The sequence below is a fragment of the Dendropsophus ebraccatus genome, chromosome 12 (assembly GCF_027789765.1).
Source record: "Dendropsophus ebraccatus isolate aDenEbr1 chromosome 12, aDenEbr1.pat, whole genome shotgun sequence".
Classification (NCBI taxonomy): domain Eukaryota; kingdom Metazoa; phylum Chordata; class Amphibia; order Anura; family Hylidae; genus Dendropsophus; species Dendropsophus ebraccatus.
The window spans coordinates 74,215,715-74,237,536 of record NC_091465.1 but is presented as its reverse complement, the minus strand read 5'-3'; the positions used below and the strand labels follow the sequence as shown (position 1 = coordinate 74,237,536).

Sequence of the window (21,822 nt, the reverse complement as noted above, 5' to 3'; positions counted from 1 at the left end):
CTATAGACCTGCTATGTCTGTGTACTATCTATAGACCGGATATGTCTGTGTACTCTCTATAGACCTGCTATGTCTATGTACTGTCTATAGACCGGATATGTCTGTGTACTCTCTATAGACCTGCTATGTCTGTGTACTCTCTATAGACCTGCTTTGTCTGTGTACTTTAGTCCTTCTATGTCTGTGTTCTCTCTATAGACCTGATATGTCTGTGTACTATCTATAGACCTGATATGTCTATGTACTGTCTATAGACCTGCTATGTCTGTGTACTCTCTATAGACCTGCTATGTCTGTGTACTATCTATAGACCTGATATGTCTGTGTACTCTCTATAGACCTGCTATGTCTATGTACTGTCTATAGACCGGATATGTCTGTGTACTCTCTATAGACCTGCTATGTCTGTGTACTCTCTATAGACCTGCTTTGTCTGTGTACTTTAGTCCTTCTATGTCTGTGTTCTCTCTATAGACCTGATATGTCTGTGTACTATCTATAGACCTGCTATGTCTGTGTACTCTCTATAGACCTGCTTTGTCTGTGTACTTTAGTCCTTCTATGTCTGTGTTCTCTCTATAGACCTGATATGTCTGTGTACTATCTATAGACCTGATATGTCTATGTACTGTCTATAGACCTGCTATGTCTGTGTACTCTCTATAGACCTGCTATGTCTGTGTACTATCTATAGACCGGATATGTCTGTGTACTCTCTATAGACCTGCTATGTCTATGTACTGTCTATAGACCGGATATGTCTGTGTACTCTCTATAGACCTGCTATGTCTGTGTACTCTCTATAGACCTGCTTTGTCTGTGTACTTTAGTCCTTCTATGTCTGTGTTCTCTCTATAGACCTGATATGTCTGTGTACTATCTATAGACCTGCTATGTCTGTGTACTCTCTGTAGACCTGATGTCTGTGTACTCTCTGTAGACCTGATGTCTGTGTACTCTCTGTATACCTGATATGTCTGTGTACTCTCTATAGACCTGCTATGTCTGAGTACTTTAGTCCTTCTATGTCTGTGTACTCTCTATAGACCGGGTATGTCTGTGTACTCTCTATAGACCTGCTATGTCTGTGTACTATCTATAGACCTGATATGTCTGTGTACTCTCTATAGACCTGCTATGTCTGTGTACTTTAGTCATTCTATGTCTGTGTACTCTCTATAGACCTGATATGTCTGTGTACTCTCTATAGACCTGCTATGTCTGTGTACTCTCTGTAGGCATGATATGTCTGTGTACTCTCTATAGACCTGCTATGTCTGTGTACTTTAGTCCTTCTATGTCTGTGTACACTCTATAGACCTGCTATGTCTGTGTACTCTCTATAGACCTGCTATGTCTGTGTACTCTCTGTAGAACTGATATGTCTGTGTACTCTGTATAGACCTGCTATGTCTGTGTACTCTGTATAGACCTGCTATGTCTGTGTACTCTCTGTAGGCCTGATATGTCTGTGTACTCTCTGTAGACCTGATATGTCTGTGTACTCTCTGTAGGCCTGATATGTCTGTGTACTCTCTATAGACCTGATATGTCTGTGTACTCTTTATAGACCTGATATGTCTGTGTACTCTCTGTAGACCTGATATGTCTGTGTACTCTCTGTAGACCTGATATGTCTGTGTACTCTCTGTAGACCTGATATGTCTGTGTACTCTCTGTAGACCTGATATGTCTGTGTACTTTAGTCCTTCTTTTTCTTGTACTCTCTGTAGACCTGATATGTCTGTGTACTCTCTATAGACCTGATATGTCTGTGTACTCTTTATAGACCTGATATGTCTGTGTACTCTCTGTAGACCTGATATGTCTGTGTACTCTCTATAGACCTGATATGTCTGTGTACTTTAGTCCTTCTATGTCTGTGTACTCTCTGTAGACCTGATATGTCTGTGTACTCTCTGTAGGCATGATATGTCTGTTTACTCTCTATAGACCTGCTATGTCTGTGTACTCTCTATAGACCTGCTATGTCTGTGTACTTTAGTCCTTCTATGTCTGTGTACTCTCTGTAGACCTGATATGTCTGTGTACTCTCTGTAGGCATGATATGTCTGTGTACTCTCTATAGACCTGCTATGTCTGTGTACTTTAGTCCTTCTATGTGTACTCTCTAGAGACCTGATATGCCTGCGTTCTCTCTATAGACCTGCTATGTCTGTGTACTCTCTATAGACCTGCTATGTCTGCGTTCTCTCTATAGACCTGCTATGTCTGTGTACTCTCTATAGACCTGATATGTCTGTATACTTTAGTCCTTCTATATCTGTGTACTCTCTGTAGACCTGATATGTCTGTGTACTTTAGTCCTTCTATATCTGTGTACTCTCTATAGACCTGATATGTCTGTATACTTTAGTCCTTCTATATCTGTGTACTCTCTGTAGACCTGATATGTCTGTGTACTTTAGTCCTTCTATATCTGTGTACTCTCTATAGACCTGATATGTCTTCTACAATGTTGTTCAAAACTTTATCGCAATATGTGAGGACGGTTTATGTAAAGTTATACAAAGGGAAAATGTCTCAGTTGCCCAGAGAAGCTACGACTACAGCTCTCACTCTTCAAACACCTTCATACTGCCAGTACAGTACTTAGATGGAAGGTTCTTCTAATTGGAGCTAGAAATGTGTAGCTGTCATGGTGCTGACGCATCTCTGGGAATGTGCAGGTGGAATACGGTGTCTCTGGGACAAGGCTCTGCGCTCTGTACCTGTTCATTTCTCGGCTTGTTCTTGTTGAATTCAATTGAAGCATACTGAAGCTCATGCTGCTCCTAAAATAAAATACATACATATATACAGTAAGTCACCAAATACCAGTATATAAATATGCAAATATGTCATTTACACCAAGATTGATGGATGTAATAATGACTACTCCTTTATATACAGTATATAGTACCAACATATAGTGCAGTGCTGTACGGAGCTTGTCACCACTCACATCAGTCCCTGTCCACATTGGGGCACACTATATGAATTGGTTAAAAAACAGGCGTGCTCATACTTAAGGAGTTGTGCCTATCCCCAGTGGTCGGACTCCCACGTGTCAGACATATATCACCCCTCTTGTGGATATTTAATGAGTGGATCAAATTTGTTTGTAATTTTCCAAAACAATTTTTTTTATTTTATTCTAATTTGCTTCTGGTGAATCAGTACAGGAGCAGGGACACCTGTCAAATGTAGAAGTCCCTGCTCCTAAACTCACTGAGCAGGAAAGAACACACTATGGGGGACATTTATTAAGACACGCTTCTCCCCCATTCACCACACTGGATTTACTAAGAGGCGCACGCCAGCGGGACCTGCACCTGCCTGTAGATTTTGAGGAAGCCACGCCTCCTACCCGCCTTGTCATGACCCCCCTGCCTGCCCATCAGGAAGGTAAGAATCTATGCCTTCTCCATGGCCTTTGCTGGGGTGAGTTTACTGGCAAATGTTCCAGGCCAGGGGTAAGCAGGAATTCTCTTTCCATCAAGGCATACTCCCAACTCCCAGTTCCTAGTTTCTTTGGCACTACAGCAAAGACCACCCCACAAACTACATAGAGGAGTCCTGAACATTAAAGGGGTTGTCCAGCGAAAATCTCCCCCCCCCCCCCCCAAATCAACTGGTCAATCAAAGTTATATAGATCTGTTATTTACTTTTATTCGAAAATCTTTAGTCTACCCATACTTATCAGCTGCTGTATGTCCTACAGGAAATGTTTTCTATACAGTCTGACGCAGTGCTCTCTGCTGACATCTCTGGCTGTGTCAGGAACTGTCCAGAGCAGGAGAGGTTTTCTATGGGGATTTTTTTTTTACTGCTCTGGACAGTTCCTCACATGGACAGAAGTGGCAGCAGAGAGCACTGTGTCAGACTAAAAAAAGAAAACATTTCCTACATACAGCAGCTGATAAGTATGGGAAGACCTAAGATTTTTAAATAGAAGTAAATCACAAATCTATATAACTTTTTGAAACCAGCCGTTTTGAAAGAAAAAGATTTTCGCTGGATAACCCCCTTAAAGAGGCATTTCTCTTTAATTTTTCGGGTTGTGCACCAGACTGCTGTACTGACTCACCGACTCCTGTCCCCAGCAAGGACGGGAGCAAAGAGTGAGCATGGCACCCTGGTGCAAGCCACCTAAAAAAGAAAAGAGGGGGAGTTCTACTTTAAGAAGAGATGATCTACACATTGTTGTTTACAGTCTCTCTTTTGCCAAACAGGGTAAGTAACATTGATGTGCATAACCTCTGACACTACTTATACTTATCCTTATAGTGGGCCAGGCGCTGTGTACCCAGCCCAGCGGGTATAGGGCGGAGTCTGAGTCAGCCTCTAAATCTAAATTGAATGCAGACTCCTAACAAAACCACCCTCCCCTATCAGAGCCTATAATAGCCGAGTAAGCCAGAAGAGGACAGTACTCGGCTCTCTCTGGCGGCCTTGTAAGAATGAATAGAGCCACCGGAAGAAGCTGAGTAAGCGGAGAAGCCAAAAGGCATCAATAGAGCCGCGGGTCAAGCACAGTACCCGCGGCTCTATCCATAACATGGTAGCAGGGGAGCGATATGGAGATCGCTGGGGGGTTCAGAGGTCAGACCCCCTGTAATCCATGATCTCTTACTTGACCCCTATCTTGTGAGTCTCTAGAGACGTGAAAAAAAGATCCTATTACCCAACACTAAGCCAAGATTTACTTCCTTTTTTGCCTGCCAATATTTATAGCAGCCGGTTGTTGCTTTAGTTCCTGTGAATTTTTTGCAGCTACTACTATAGCTCTGCCCTGTAACATATTAACTAGAAATTCAGATGAAATGATAGAGAGACTTGTCAAACACAGTGAGGTCAGAGCGGAGCCGCCCTGTGAACGCTTCCCCCTCAGGGCTGGTACATGACACTGTCCATGACCCAGCTATGATTTCTGTAAAGCGCAGCAGTGCTTTATGGCAAACAGAGAGGGCTATGATTGTTCCGCCTATCCCTAAGTCATACTGTCTGCGGTTAGGGCCTTTACCATTTCAACAAGTGGACTAGAACAAGGACATGTGTCTGATTCCCTCATAGAGGGACCTGTACTACAGGAAGGTCTGCTATATCTGCTAAGTTGACTATAATATATCTTATCAACCATGAATGCGGATACAGGTTATATATTCCTTAGCAGCAGAAACCACAGACAAATCAAGACCTCAAAGTCTCTTTCCTATTTTAGTAAAAGGTAATTTTTTTTTTCGAGTAAAAGAGGAAAAAGTAAGTCAGAAGTGAGCCTGGCTGACGGAAAATGTTCTCCTACTAGTTCTGTCTACTCCTGTATATACTGTATTATCATTAGGAGAACACCTGCATAAATGCATCACAGATATCAGCGTCAGCACAGGGGTTACACAGCACCTCTAGGCGCCCAGAGAGGGAGAGGGGCCCGGTGTTCTGATGTTCAGCCCGCTCACTGTAGTCCAAGGTGACCGCTAAACATAAGAAGACAGAGAAGGAGCAGGACCTGTGAGTGTCCTGTAGAGAGGGAGGGAGGGAGGACCTGGTCACATGACCTGCAGGTCCTTCATACTACAGTGTGGAGATCAGCCGGCCAGAGAAAAAGAGGGAAAAGACTGAGCTGTTAGTGCTGTTTGTGTGTGTGTGTGTGTGTGTGTGTGTATATGTGTGTCGGTCATTTATGTATGAGTCAGTAATGTGTGTGTCAGTCAGTAATGAACGTGTGTGTCAGTCATTAATGTGTGTGTTTGTGTGTGTCAATAATGAGTGTGTCAGTCAGTAATGTGTGCGTGTCAGTCAGTAATGTGTGTGTTAGTCAGTAATGCGTGTGTGTGAGTGTGTGTGTGTGTGTCAGTCACTAATTTGTGTGTGTGTGTTTGTGTGTGTGTCAGTTAGTAATGTGTGTGTGTGTGTGTGTCAGTCAGTAATGTGTGTGTCAGTCAGTAATGTGTGTGTTAGTCAGTAATGCGTGTGTGTGTCAGTCAGTAATGTGTGTGTGTTTGTGTGTCAGTTAGTAATGTGTGTGTGTGTGTGTTTCAGTCAGTCAGTAAACTGTGTATGTCGAAAAGACACCAGATTTACTGACAAGTCTGAACGGGAGGTGGGGTACTAAAATAAAAACAAAAAAAAAAGTTGTTTCTTTACCCCTGTTCCCTAGTGATGCCCCCCTGCAAGGTGCCGTCCTAGGCACAAGACCATGGCTGCCTAATGGTAAATACGTTTGTGCATGCTAGTGGTGTCTCAAGTTATTGTGCATAGTGAATGAATGAGGGGCCCGCTGAGGCTCTGTCGCCCAAAGGCCCACAAAACCTGGAGCCTGACAGATATGTTAAAGTTGTCAGAGGGGTGGAGCTATCTGTAGCCACTCCTCCCCACCAGGTAAGGGCAGACCTTTTTAAAGGGGTAAAAATGGGAACTTACAAAGAATTAGCAGAAGCTATGAAATATGTGGTTACACTTATCTTTCGGGTGAACTCCATGACTAATCGGTGACACTGTTATCATAGGCACTTATCATACCCTAGAGGCAGATAATGTAGATGCTATAGGGTCCCTGGAGATAGAGGCCCAGACCTGGTTTATTTCATCCTTTATTACTCGGTGGAAAAAATGGTGCAGTGTGTGAAATGAAATATATTTTAAATGTTTGAAATCTCTCTATCCCTGGGTAAAAGAACAATACAATGATCTGATCAGTGATCTTTTACATAAAAAAACAGCAAATTTGTACTCCTTTACCTATATGTATGTAGAATGCATCTGATTTTACCAACTTTGCTTCCTGGAGTTGACCCAACAATAATACTTATGTTCAATCCACATGGACGCTCTGTGTTCTTGAGGGTCCCCAATCTCACACAGTGGAAGGCTTGGAATGCAATGCTGCTCCATTCACTGTCTATGGGTGCTTAAAGGGGTTGTCAGGTGAAAATATTTTTCTTTCAGATCATCTGGTTTCAAGAAGTTATATAGATTTGTAATTTACTTCTATTTGAAAATCTCAAGTCTTCCCATACTTATCTGCTGCTGTATGTCCTGCCGGAAGTGGTGTATTCTTCCCAGTCTGACACAGTGCTCTCTGCTGCCACCTCTGTCCATGTCAGAAACTGTCCAGAGCAGTAGCAAATCACCATAGAAAACCTCTCCTGCTCTGGACAGTTCCTGACATGGCGAGAGGTGGCAGCAGAGAGCACTGTGTCAGACTGAAAAGAATATACCACTTCCTGCAGGACAGACAGCAGCTGATAAGTATGGGAAGACTTGAGATTTTTAAACAGAAGTAAATTACAAATTTATATAATTTACTGAAACCAGTTGATTTGGAAGAAAAAGATTTTCATTGGATAACCCCTGTACAGGCAATGGAGAGAATGGAAGGTACATGTGGATAGGGGATACGTGTTAATGATGGGACAACTCCTTTATCCATAAACATGTGATTGTTTTCAAACAACTTACTACTTACCGCAGTTTGTGTTGGGATGTCAGCCTGCCCTGTTAGGAAACAAAATGTAGAGACAATAAGAAGTCTAGCATTGTTATATATAAAGTTCTTTCATTAAACTGCTAGGTACTGTGGTAACATCTTCTATTAATAACAGAAATTACAGTCGTTTTGGGATGTTGAAAGATTGTACAAACCCGACTGACTCCGCAGAGGGGTGAGAGCTATGTGATGTAGGAAGGGGTTGTCTAGTCTTGTTTTCCAGTAATGGCGGCACTGCTCTCCTCAGGCTGTGTCTGGTATTGCAACTTAGGGGAAGATTTATAAAACTGGTGTAAAGTGAAACTGGCTCAGTTGCCCCTAGCAACCAATCAGATTCCACCTTTCATTTTTAAAAGAATCTGTGAGGAAAGAAAAGTGGAATCTGATTGGTTGCTAGGGGCAACTGAGCCAATTCTACTTTATACCAGTTTGATAAATCTTCCCTTTAGGGCATTTTCACACTGAGTAAAACAGGCAGAAATTCCAAGCGGAACCTCAAGTCTTCTCAGCTGCTTTATGTCCTGCAAGAAGTGGTGTATTCTTTACACCACTTCCTGAAGGGCATACAGCAGCTGAGAAGTATGGGAAGACTGTAGATTTTTAGAAGTAAATTACAAATCTATATAACATTCTGACACCAGTTGAAAGAAAAAGTAGCCACCGCCTGAATGATTGATAGGCGTGTAAGTATTTTACATCTGTGTGACCTCATGTAGCATTGTGACTTCTCTACATCCTGCTTGGAATCAGTTTTAGGGTACCTTCACACATACCGACTCGCAGCAAAAAACTCGCTGCGAGTTACTGCTACGAGCAGAGGTCCTGGAAGGCCCCTATCACTACATACAAGCAGTGGTCTGAAAGACTGCTGCGTGTATGTAATGCAGCCGCCCCCTTAACCCCTTCGGCTCCCGCACCGCTGTCTCCATACATTACCTGGCTCTGGCTGCACGGGGTCCCGGGGTCCTGCTCTACCGCCCAGCCAATCAGTGGCTACGGCTGGGCAACACACTGATTGGCTGGGCGGCAGAGCAAGACGCCGGGACCCCGTGCAGCCAGAGCCAGGTAATGTATGGAGACAGCGAAGCGGGAGCCGAAGGGGTTACGGGGGCGGCTGCATTACATACACGCAGCAGTCTTTCAGACCACTGCTTGTATGTAGTGATAGGGGCCTTCCAGGACCTCTGCTCGTAGCAGTAACTGGCAGCGAGTTTTTTGCTGCGAGTCGGTATGTGTGAAGGCACCCTAATGCCCCTATTCCACGAGTCGTTTGGAGGAGCAAACGAGCGCTATTAGCGCTCGTTTGCTCCTCGTTCCCCGCTCGCTGCCGCCGCTATTCAACGCGGCTGCAGCGAGCGGGTGAGTGTGGGAGGGGCTGCCCAGGTGATAGCTGATCGTCCGGGCAGCCCATAGGATATAGCAGCATCTGCTGCCGACGCTCCTATTCAACGGAGCGACGGCAGCAGATCGCTGCTATATCAGTCGCTTGTTTTTCAAGTTTTTCGCAACTGCGACTGCATCACATGAACGATGTCGGCTGATCGTTGCACTCTATTCCACGGGACGAATATCGTTCGTAGCGGCCGATATCGCCCGAATACGAACCATATTGCTCCTTTAAACGACCCGTGGAATAGGGGCTTTACGCTTCCTTTGAATGCAAAGGAATGCAAAAATTGCTTTCTTTTGAAGTTTGGTCCCTTTTTCTCCCTGTAGTGTTCACAGGTTGTTGCCTAGGGAGGAGTAAGTATACTTTATTCTCTCTCTCTCTCTCTCTCTCTCTCTCTCTCTTTCTCTCTCCCACTTGTAGCCTTGGGGCTCCAAGGCTAGTTCGGCTGGGGCATGGATCACACTGCTAAAGATTGTTGGCTACCCATCGGGACTCTGTAGTAACATCACAGAGCCCTGTTGGTGGACAGAGGGAGACTTTTCCCTCTGTATGAGGAGAATCCTCTCTCTGCAGCTTTTATAAAGTTAACTGTCAGCACTGGAGCGTGGCTCAAGTGCTGAGAGTTGTGTTGGGCCCCAGCTATCCACCACGGATGACACAGGCACAGCTTCCCTGTGCCTGTGTCATCCAGAGGACGCTAATTACCAGGGAAGGAGGGGGGGGGGGGGCAGTCTGGAGGTCCCGGTGGCTGCTGGAGCTGCTACCCACACGGCTCCACCGTGGGTGCTGTTCCCGGGCGCTATGGTGCTCTTTCTTCCTCCTTTCCAGCTCAGCCACTCCTCCTCCTTCTGCCCCCAACCCTCTCTCAACCTGCTTGTGCACTCCCTCCTCCTTCATCATGTCCCTGTCGGGTAGCAATTTTAACTTGTAAGTCCCGCTTCTGGTCTTTTTATGGGGGTCTTCAGCTACAAAATATGCACAAAAAAGCGGTCTTTGTCAGATTGCAGGGTGGTCTTCTAAAAGAGAGGCATTGTCCATAGAAAGTAATATTTAAAAATCGGTCACAAAAAAAAAATCGGCCTGGAAGGGGACGGTCTTCTCAAAGAAATGGTCTGTTCGTGAGGTTTTGCTGTATGAACTGTATGTATCTTATAAAGCACAAGAAGGAAATAACTTTTACTATTGAATATAATGCTCCGAGGGGAAAAAATGTTGGCAGTTCAGACGTCCATCAGGTTCATACACGCCTTGTATACCTCCAAGCATGAGCTATTGTTTTATAGAGAGTCCCAGCTCGTAACCTTGGCTATAATCTATTACTTTCTGTTAGTTAATGCCCTGGCTTCACTTAACAGACAATGACTCCTTACACAACAATCTGCTTTGCACATATCAGCTGTAACTAGAGTACAATAAGGAGGCAAATACTGAGATATGCCCGGCCCTCCATGGATTATATGTATCCCTAACTGGGTGTTATAGGGAGTACAGATGTATCAATCACTACTGTAGCAGAGCCCTGGTGCTTGATGCCCCTCTGCCACGTTAGAAGAGGGGGGCATTGTTATAGATTATGAGTTGGGGTCCAAGAGCCTCCCTCGTCAAACCGCTTGTACCTTCAGATAGCTGCTTTTAATCAAAGATCTGTCCTGGGATCCGTTTGCCAGGTGATGCAGTTATTATCCTAAAAAACAACTATTAAACTTGCAGCCCCGTGCCAAACGGCCGTGGCCTACAGTGTTTGTTCGACCTAGAATTGCAACGCCTCCCCACCCTCCTTATCACTAGGAAAGCCCCCGGGCAGGATTTTTCCTATTCATCACCTGAACACTGCACAGGTGCCTTAAAGGAAACCTTTCACCCCCTGTGCAGGGGTTACAGGCTCCCGCCCCCCCCCCCCCCCCCCCTCCCCCGTTAGATCCCCCTATTCTTACCTTATCGCGCCAGGTCCCGCTCCCTGAGCCGGTCAGGTGACTGAGATTTCAGCACCCGAAGCCCGGCGCGTGCGCGCTCACAGGAGAGTCCGATGCCCATAGAGAATGACGGAGTATCGGACTCACCATTCATTCTCTATGGGCATCGGACTCTCCTGTGAGCGAGCGCGCCGGGCTTCGGGCGCTGAAATCTCAGTCACCCGACCGGCTCAGGAAGCGGAACCCGGCACGATGAGGTAAGTATAGGGGGATCTAATGGGGGGTCGGGAGCCTGTCACCCCGACACGGGGGAGGGGGGGTGACAGGTCCTCTTTAATGAATCCAGCTCATGTGCAGTGTTCACACAGGTGATGAATAGCAGAAATTGTTCTAGGGGAATTCCTAATGATGAAGAGGGCGGGACAGAGGGGTGTCGCAATCCTAGGGCACAGATTGGCCACGCCAATTTGACACAGGGCTGCAAGTTTAAAAGTTGTTTTTTATGACAATAACTGCATCATCTGCCGAACGGACCCCAGGACAGATCTTGGATTAAAAGCAGCTATCCAAAGGTACAAGTGGTTTGGGGGGCACATATTGTGAGTACAGAGTCGCTTTAAAGGAGAATTCCAGCGAAAATTTTTGTTATTGTTTTGTATTGCCCCCTAAAAGTTATACAAATCACAAATATACACTTATTACGCAAAATGCTTATAAAGTGCTTTTTTCCCTGCACTTACTACTACATCAAGGCTTCACTTCCTGAATAAAATGGTGATGTCACGACCCGACTCCCAGAGCTGTGCGGGCTGTGGCTGCTGGAGAGGATGATGGCAGGGGGACACTGAGGGACACAGGGCACTGGAGGGACACTGAGCATCCCTCTGCCATCATCCTCTCCAGCAGCCACAGCGACATCACCAAGTGACATCACCATGTTATCCAGGAAGTGACATCACCATTTTATCCAGGAAGTGACATCACCATGTTATCCAGGAAGTGACATCACCATGTTATCCAGGAAGTGACATTGCCATGTTATCCAGGAAGTGACATAACCATGTTATCCAGGAAGTGACATAACCATGTTATCCAGGAAGTGACATTACCATGTTATCCAGGAAGTGACATCACCATGTTATCCAGGAAGTGACATTACCATGTTATCCAGGAAGTAACATCACCATGTTATCTAGGAAGTGACATCACCATGTTATCCAGGAAGTGACATCACCATTTTATCCAGGAAGTGAAGCCTTGATGCAGTAGAAAGTGCAGGGAAAAAAGCACTTTATAAGCATTTCCTGTAATAAGTGTATATTGGTGAATTGTATAACTTTTGGGGGGGGGGGGGCAATACAATACTTTAATAAAAAATTTTGCCGGACTTCTCCTTTAAGGTGTGTGGAGCAAAAATTAACCAATGGCCAGGTCCTTCATAAATTTGAAAAATTATCAAAATTTTGAAATTGACTTCCCTTTTCCCCTTCCTTTTGCTACACACTTTTAAAACTTCTCAAGATGGTTGTGAAAGGTGTGTAAACCGTATGAAAGAATTCTGAGGCAACCTTCAGCATATTTTTTTTTAATGAATTATTAATTAATAATTAGAAATAGTCTAAAGAAAAAGAAAAGTCTAAAGTTACCATGTAAAGAAATATAAAAGACGTCTGTATTGCTTATAAAATTTTCCTCAACGTCGATGCAAAATAGAAATTTTTTTTCTGTACTTAAGGCGACTCTGTACCCACTTTGTGACCCCCCCCCCCCAATTACTTATTACTTACCCCCCCCCCCCCCAGCCTTAGCTGTAAGTGCACGTGCGCCACCTCCTGACCCCCTGGGGCAGCTGCATTGACGTAGCCGGGTCCATGCCGCCTCTGTGGCGTGTCTACTCAGTGTCGCCCCCGCCCCGTGGTAGTGACGCGCACAGCCCTTCTCCGCATCTCCTGCCTGTCACCCCCCTCGCATACCATGGTGCCGCCCACTGCCGGAATCAGCCTTTCCTCTTCTTTGGACATGTGCCAGGGGAACAGGAGGTGGCGCATGCGCACTTAAAGCCGACATTGTGCGGACAGACAGAGGGCGATACGGGAGGCAGGGGGAGACAGAGACCAACACCACACAGGCGGCGCTGGCCTAGGGCACAAGAAGGTATAAGTACTTGGGGAGGGGGGTCACAAAGAGGGTACAGAGTCGCTTTAAGAACTCTGCATTGTGTCATCCTTCCTGGCAGTGAAATTTTTGGTCTTAAGGTCCTTTTTCACACACAGATATCTGACCAATTTATCAGACAGGTTTTTGAAGCCAAAGCCAGGAGGATTTGAGAAGAGGAGAAATCTCAGTTCCTCCTTTATTACCTGTTCTTTGTTTATAGTCTGTTCCTGACTTCAAAGATCAGTGAGATAAATTGGTTAGATATCTGTGTGTGACCCATACTCTTGTCAAAATTCTTTAGGAATTTAACAATAAATACAGATGCAGGGACACCTTTCGAAAGCATGTGCTCCTATACAGGAGGGATTTCTACTTTTTTTGGAATTGGAGGAATGTTTTTTTATATTTATTTTGTAAAATCAAGGCAGATTTGATTTGTTCAAAATCAATTTACTAATCTTTTCTGTTGACCCTTCAACCCTTATTCCAGCCAGTAGGCACGATACCACAAGTAGGTGTAGTCAGAATGGAGCAGCAGAATAGAGCATGTACCCTGATGGTAAATTTAAAGCTTAAGGGAGCAGTCACACATTCTATAAGTATGGTCTGCACACAGACGTTGTACTACGGACCAGAATTCGGAACTCCCGACATCATTCATTGTGATTTCAGGAGCTCCGAAAACTGTATAAATCTCTGTTAAAATGTTAAAATCTGTGTCAGTACAGTAGCGTGAAGATTTAAACTGTTTCAGAGCTCCCAGCATCATTATGAATGATGATGCTGGAAGCTCCAAAGCTGTAGAACATTGCCTGTATTAACGGACCTTGCACAGAACGTGCGAATGACCCCTAAGGGGATATTCACACTGAAGAAAAGGCGAGAAGTTGAAGAGGAAAGTTTTCTGATTGAAATTTCTTCTTCTTCAGCTCTGGAGGAATAGGCATAGAATTCAAGCAGAATTTAAGCGACATTTGAGTTGAATTAGGGCAGAAAGCAGAAATTCAAAGCCCCAATGAGTTCTATGGGATTTCACAATTCTTTGGGCGGAAAGTGGATCTGCGATGGAACATTCCGCACGTAAATTCCGCCGTGTGGACAACAGAGCAGAAATCCAGGACATTGTTCATTACATATTTTACGGACAAAATTTCAAGCGGAATACACATGAAAATAAGCGTGGATTCCACTTGAAATTCTTCGCCTATTCCTCTGTGAGAGCTTACCCTAAAACTGACAGAAGGAGCCTACTGCTTCTCCTCCTAGCCACAGTCCTCCATCTGACGACCAGGGTCTGACTGGTGATCAGCGGGGGGGGGGGGGGGGGCAGTGTTCTGACCCCACCGATTTATCACCTATTTAGCGGACGTGTTATAAATGCTTCTACCCAGAAATCCCCTCTCCTAGCCAGATACGCTGTTTTGTCAACCATGTCTAACTTCTTTATCTAAGCAGAACATTATTTCCTCTCATACTGCGTCTAATGTTTATCTTGTAAAATAATCTTCCCCTATAAAACAGAAGTTGGTTTCTGTGCTGGCACCATCTACAGCGACATGGTGTTACATATTTACATGTTAGATAAGGACGAAATAGGATATATACACATTCACATGGAACCTGTCCTCTGCATTTGGGTCTTTAAAGGTAACCTGACACTAGATTCTTGCCACTCAAACCACAGGAAGCAGAAACACTGGCGGACTCACTTAGTGATCTCTGATATACTCCGAATGGCTATGCTGTGTCAGACTTCAGCTGGGAGCAGGGTGTCAGGAAATCGTTAGGGCAGCATGACAGCATACCGGCCATGAGTGTGCAGAGTTACCATATAAGTGCACTACCTAGGGAAATGTGTGATCCTTAATAGTTTTGATATTGAAAACAATAAAAAAAAAAACAAGGAAAAAAAAAAATTAAAAAACTGTGTCCAAACAACTAATGACATGTACTGCATATAAAGAATTGGAAGAGTATAAAGAATTCTGTGCGTGTCCTCAGAGACCAAACGCCCTCCACCCCCACCCCCACCCCTGTGTCTGGCTGTATGGCAAGTGTCTGCAGACCGAGCCCTCCCCCGCTGCTCTGTGTTCTCTATAGAGGGACAAGCACTGGGGACGGCAACTGAATCTGGTCACTTCTAGGTCTTTGTTCCTTTAAGGTAAAAAAGACAAAAACTCCACTTGAGTCTTAGGACCCAGACAAATATCCTTCACATAATTGTTAACGATCTCAAACGACCGCTATTGCGAAAGACCTGAAAACGTTCACTCATTTCCATGGAACGATAATCGTTACTTATGATTGTATTTGCGATCGTTTTTTCTTCGCTATTTCTTCGCTATTGCGTTCCTATCTACTGCAAACGACCGAACGACGTCGTATTCAATGCGAACGATTTGCGAACGAGCAACGATAAAAATAGGTCCAGATCTTATAAAGCGATCAACGATTTCTCGTTCGGTCGTTAATCGTTAACTGCATGTCAACCGAACGATTAGCGTTTAGATTCGAACGATTTAACGATAATCTGAACGATAATCGTCCGGTGGAATAGGGCCCTTAGGTCACGCATGGACATGAAATAGCTCTATGGAAAACATCAGAGACGAGGGCAGAACTAGAGGCCGTTATATGATGTTAGAAAAACTTTTGCCAAAATTTTCCTTGGAATTCTGGGCCCTAAAGTAAAAAGAACCCAGTTACCATGTGCCAGTTATACGGCTGGGGGCCATCAGGGCTCAGGTGTACTTACTGCTGTACTTACAACCCTGGACTTGCTAGAGCACACCTGGACAGCACCCAGGCATGATGGGATTTGTAGTTTTGCAATAGCTGGATGGCCTGAGTTTGACCCTCCCTGTACTAGGATGTTGTCTTCAATGCAGGTTTTGTCTTCTTTTTCCCAGTTTTTTAATAAACCCTTAAGAGCCAATTGACATTTTTTTTTCTGGAAATAGAGTCCCACCTCTTTGATCCCGAGAGCTCCCCTAGTATTAGCAGTGAGGGATCCCTGAGGAATAAGGCTGATCTCCAGGCCACATGATAAATCTCCAGGTTTATCCCATTATATTATATTGTATTAGTACACTGTTTACTACTGACCTCTGATCACTTCACATTTTATATGGATCAGATAGGTTATTGGCACTGGCGGAACTACCGCCGTAGCAGCCGTAGCGGCTGCTACGGGGCCCCGCCGCATCAGGGGCCCGTGACGCGGGCCCCTGGAGCTGACATATCCTGCAGCACCCGGCGGCTGAGCATGCCTCCCGGGTGCTGTAGCCGGGGGCCGGTCCCGTGCTCCTCCCGACCCGGAGACTCCTTTCCCCAACCATAGGGAAAAGGAGTCACTGGGCCAGGAGGAGCACGGGACCGGTCCACAGCGCTCCTGTCACCCCCTGTCTGATGCGCGGCTGCCGTCTGATGACGCGTCCTAGCCCCGGCAGCGCGCGTATCATAGAGTTCTGTGTGGGCTTGTGCTGCGGCCCCGACTTCCGGCACAGAGACGTGTGCCGGAAGTCGCGGCTACAGGCCCACACAGAACTCTATGATACGCGCGCTGCCGGGGCTCGGACGCGTCATCAGACGGCAGCCGCGTATCAGACAGGGGGTGACAGGAAGAAGGCTCGACGGGGGAGCGTGTTGTTAGGTGAGTTTTTTTTCTTTTTTTTAAACTTGCTTTTCTCGGGGGGGGGGGGGGGGGGGGGAGAAGGGGGGCATCTATGGGGGGGGGGGGGGGAGAAGGGGGCATCTATGGGGGGGGGGAGAAGGGGGCATCTATGGGGGGGGGAGAAGGGGGCATCTATGGGGGGGGGAGAAGGGGGGCATCTATGGGGGGGGGAGAAGGGGGCATCTATAAGGGGGGGGGGGAGAAGGGGGCATCTATAAGGAAGGGGGGAGGAGAGAAGGGGGCATCTATAAGGAAGGGGGGGGAAGAGGAGGGGGCATCTATAAGGAAGGGGGGAGGGGAGAAGAGAAGGGGGCATCTATAAGGGGGGGGGGATAAGAGAAGGGGGCATCTATAAGGAAGAGGGGAGGGGAGAAGAGAAGGGGGCATCTATAAGGAAGGAGGGAGAAGAGGAGGGGGCATCTATAAGGAAGAGGGGAGGGGAGAAGAGAAGGGGGCATCTATAAGGAAGGAGGGAGAAGAGGAGGGGGCATCTATAAGGAAGGGGGGAGGGGAGAAGAGAAGGGGGCATCTATAAGGAAGGGGGGGGGGAGAAGAGGAGGGGGCATCTATAAGGAAGGGGGGAGGGGAGAAGAGAAGGGGGCATCTATAAGGGGGGGGAGAAGGGGGCATCTATAAGGGGGGGGAGAAGGGGGCATCTATAAGGAAGGGGGGAGGAGAGAAGGGGGCATCTATAAGGAAGGGGGGGGGGAGAAGAGAAGGGGGCATGGGCATCTATAAGGAAGGGGGGGAGAAGAGGAGGGGGCATCTATAAGGAAGGGGGGGAGAAGAGGAGGGGGCATCTATAAGGAAGGGGGGAGAAGAGAAGGGGGCATCTATAAGGGGGGGGAGAAGGGGGCATCTATAAGGAAGGGGGGAGGGGAGAAGAGAAGGGGGCATGGGCATCTATAAGGAAGGGGGGGAGAAGAGGAGGGGGCATCTATAAGGAAGGGGGAGAAGAGGAGGGGGCATCTATAAGGAAGGGGGGAGAAGAGAAGGGGGCATCTATAAGGAAGGGGGGGAGAAGAGGAGGGGGCATCTATAAGGAAGGGGGGAGGGGAGAAGAGAAGGGGGCATGGGCATCTATAAGGAAGGGGGGAGAAGAGGAGGGGGCATCTATAAGGAAGGGGGGAGAAGAGGAGGGGGCATCTATAAGGAAGGGGGGAGAAGAGGAGGGGGCATCTATAAGGGGGGGGGAGAAGGGGGCATCTATAAGGAAGGGGGGAGGGGAGAAGAGAAGGGGGCATGGGCATCTATAAGGAAGGGGGGGAGAAGAGGAGGGGGCATCTATAAGGAAGGGGGGAGAAGAGGAGGGGGCATCTATAAGGAAGGGGGGAGAAGAGAAGGGGGCATCTATAAGGAAGGGGGGGAGAAGAGGAGGGGGCATCTATAAGGAAGGGGGGAGAAGAGAAGGGGGCATCTATAAGGAAGGGGGGGAGAGGAGAAGGGGGCATCTATAAGGAAGGGGGAGAGGGGGGCATCTATAAGGAAGGGGGGGGAGAGGGGGGCATCTATAAGGGAGGGGGGGAGAGAGAGACCATCTATAAGGAAGGGGGGGAGGGGGACATCTGTAAGGAAGGGGGGGGAGGGGGGCATCTATAAGGAAGGGGGGGGGAGAGGGCCATCTATAAGGGGGGGGACACCATAGGGGGAGAGCAGGCCATCTATAAGGGGAGAACATAGGGGGAGAGGGGGACAACATAGGGGGAGAGGGGGATATAAACGTACAACATTGGGGGAGAGGGGAACATCTATAAGAGGACAATAAAGGGGGAAAGGGGGCCATCTATAAGGGGACAATATAGGGGAAGAGGGGGCCATCTATAGGGGGGGCAACATAGGGGACCATCTATAAGGAGACAACATGGGGGGGCATCTATAAGGGGGACAGCGGAGGGGGGCAACATAAGGAAGCTATCTATAAGGAGGGGCGACAGAGATGAGGGCCATATACTAAAATGGGATCACATAGAGTCAGCCTACCCACTAAATGTGGGTGTAAAGGGGCCAATACAGATGTGCAGTTGTTAGAGATGAGGATGGTGTCAGAGTGTGGAGCCTAATATGTCTGTCTGGCAGATTCTGTGGATTCGTGGCCCGGAGAAGTTCTCATAACGGCCCAGGACAGATGGAAAAAAAATGAAAAGGGAAGAACTCCGATCAGAGAAGACGTCTCCTGTAAGTCACCTGATGTAACTGTACTGTAATTTATATGGTGTACAGGACCTGTGTAGAGCTGAGTGTGTTGATGGCATAGTGGTCGATCGAGGGGGGGGGGGGCGGGGGGGCCCCAATCAAAAGTTTGCTATGGGGCCCAGCCATTTCTAGTTACGCCCCTGGTTATTGGTTCTCATTAACCCATTCAGGACCGAGCCTATTGGTGCCAGGATGTCTGGGTCAAATTAATGCAATGTTCCTCCCCGCCTTCTAAGGGCACTATTCCACCGGACGATTATCGTTCAGATTATCGTTAAATCGTTCGAATCTAAACAATTATCGTTCGGTTGAAATACAGTTAACGATTAACGACCGAACGAGAAATCATTGATCGCTTTATAAGACCTGGACCTATTTTTATCGTTGCTCGTTTGAAAAACGTTTGCAAATCGTTCGCACTGAATAAGACGTCATTCGGTCGTTCGCAGTAGATACGAACGCAATAGCGAAGAAATAGAGAAGAAAAAACGATTGCAAATATGATCATAAGTAACGATTATCGTTCCATGGAGATCGTTAATTGTTTGAGATCGTTAATCGTTAACGATTATGCGAACGATAATCGTCTGGTGGAATAGGGCCCTAAGAGCCATAGCGCTTTTATTTTTCCACCTACAGGGCTGGTTGAGGATTTGGATAGCTTTTTATAATTTTTTTCCTGATATATATATATTTTTTTAAACCAGCAATCCTAGTTTTTCCCCCCTCGTTTACGCTGTTCACCGTGCGGGAACAATAATGTTATACTTTAATAGATCAGACAATTCCGTAATTTTTTACATATTTGTATTTTTATAATGGGCACGGAGGTATTTTAAACTTTTATTTGGGGGGTTTATAAGGTTTTTTTTAAAATACTTTTAAAAACTTTTATTTTTTTAATTACACTTTTTTTTACACTTTTTTTTACTGTAAAACATGCAATCATTAGATCTACTGCATCTAGCACAGCATAGATCAGTGTTATCGGCGATCTATGCATAGAGCCTGCCTGAGAGCAGACTCTATGCACAGAAAGCCCATCCGACAGGACGGAGGTAAGTGACTTACCCCCGCCCGCCGATACAGGTGACAGGTGCTTGTCCTGTGACTGACTACCTTAAACGCTGCGATTGCTATAGATCGTGGCGTTTAAGGGGTTAATAACAGGCAGCTGCAGGATCGCAGCTGCCTGTCATTATCTCCGGCCCCGGACACATTGATGTGTGCAGGACCGCTCTCACTGCACACATCGAAAGCCCCTGGTCCCGCACACATCAAAAGCCCCTTCACTTCAGGAACATATATATACGCTCCTGCTGCACGGAGCATGTGCAGCAGTAAAGTACATATAAGTATTGTGGACATGAAGGGGTTAAAGAGACCACATTGGCACATGAAGACTAAAGGTCCTCATACACCTTTTACTTTAGTTGGCCATATCCGCCACTGGCGGGTTCTCCCAACCACTGACAGATGATGTTGGTGGAGATAATGGCCAGATGGAAAATCACCGTCTGACCCCTTTGTTCTGGTGGAGATAAGAGCTTTCTGTCTTAACCCTCCACGGAGGCCGAAGGGGAAAGTTAACAGGCAGCTGAATGATCATTCGGCCGTCAGTTATTAAAGGTGTATGGCCAGCCTAAGGGGGTCCTATTACATAGGGAGATTCAGTTTTTTTTTCTTTTTTTTTTTTAAGGGCTCAGATCTACTAGATCAGCGGTCCCCAACCTCTATTCCACCAGGGACTGGCTTCAGGTAAGGCCATTTTTCCATGACCCTGCAGGGCAGGGCTTTGGTCATATGGGGGTGGGGTTATGGTGGGGGTTGGAGTTTAGAGCATACTGTATTAAGTATGACGTTTATAATGTAGGCAAAGTATTGCTACGAAATGTAAGTACTGCAGCAGGAATTTACCTCCGGACTCCCTGCTCCTGTACAGTAGTGAGAGGGGATTCGTACATTGTACTTTATAATCTTAGGGGAAAAAATTTTGCGCCCCTAAGAATTATGTGCACTAAACCGTCCACGACCTAGTCCCAGTCCAAGGGTTGCAGGATTGGGCCATGAGCTAACCTGTGCACGATAAAAGCTATGCACTAAAAATCCAGTGATCGCTGTGGGCCATACATTCCTTGACTTTGTTTTTTTGTAACCAACTTAAAATATTTATTCAGCCGACCCACAAGCCTTTGCTGGTTTGGCCCTTGATTGCCGGGTGTCTAAAGGATAGTATCAGCCTATATGGTCAATATTCTCCCCAGGTGATAGGTCACTTATTTTCAGGCTATCCCCAGTTGCCCTGAAGAAGGAAGAAAACTCTCACAAAAGACTGGTGGGTTAGCTATTACAAGACTGTCTTCTCTTCTTCTACATAAGAGCTGATTTGCAAACTTCATAATGTTTGATATACAGTAGCCTTAGATACACCAACGAAGCAATGTGTTGTTGGGGTTTTTTTTAGTAATAGCAACTAGTTTATTCTTTTTTTTTTTTTTTACATTTTGGGAGCTAAAATTCTCAAGGGGGATTTCCTTCCTTCATATGGGATAGGAAGTGGCTTAACTGTCCTTACAGCAGCTTCCTGCAGGTCAGAGTTCAATCTGACCTTATAAATCAGCAAAAAGGGAAACACCATGATCAACATCTGAGCGAAGGAGGGAGGGTTTTTTTTTGCGATGTGTCATCTATTCACACAGCCTGGACAATAACTCTAAATGTTTGGAACATATACAGTCTCCTGTTCTTTCACTACAAATGTGAGATTTAGGGCCCTATGACACCTCCAAATCGGGCAGATTCGGACGATTATCTCTCCGTGTGATAGCGACAACGATCAGCCGATGACAGCGATCATTGGCTGATCGTTGGTTTAGGTTGGGACCTAAAATTGACGAGCGCTGACCGCTCATCTCCGCGTATAATATCGATGCTCGGCTGACGATTGCCCAAACCCCTTATACCATATCTCTCCCAGCTCCCGGTCTTCTCTCCTTTGCTCGGCAG

The 21,822-nt window shown here is 46.3% G+C and overlaps 1 protein-coding gene across 1 annotated transcript in view; it reads right to left on the bottom strand.

Moving 5' to 3' along the window:
• LOC138768756 (carcinoembryonic antigen-related cell adhesion molecule 6-like) overlaps nt 1-21,822 on the bottom strand; it is a 66,193-nt gene that overhangs the window by 9,190 nt on the left and 35,181 nt on the right. The window contains exons 7-8 of the mRNA XM_069946711.1: nt 7,470-7,498; nt 2,733-2,795 (exon numbers count right to left, since the gene is read on the bottom strand). Coding sequence (XP_069802812.1) covers nt 2,733-2,795; nt 7,470-7,498 — 92 coding nt within the window. The remainder of the gene's footprint in view (nt 1-2,732; nt 2,796-7,469; nt 7,499-21,822) is intronic.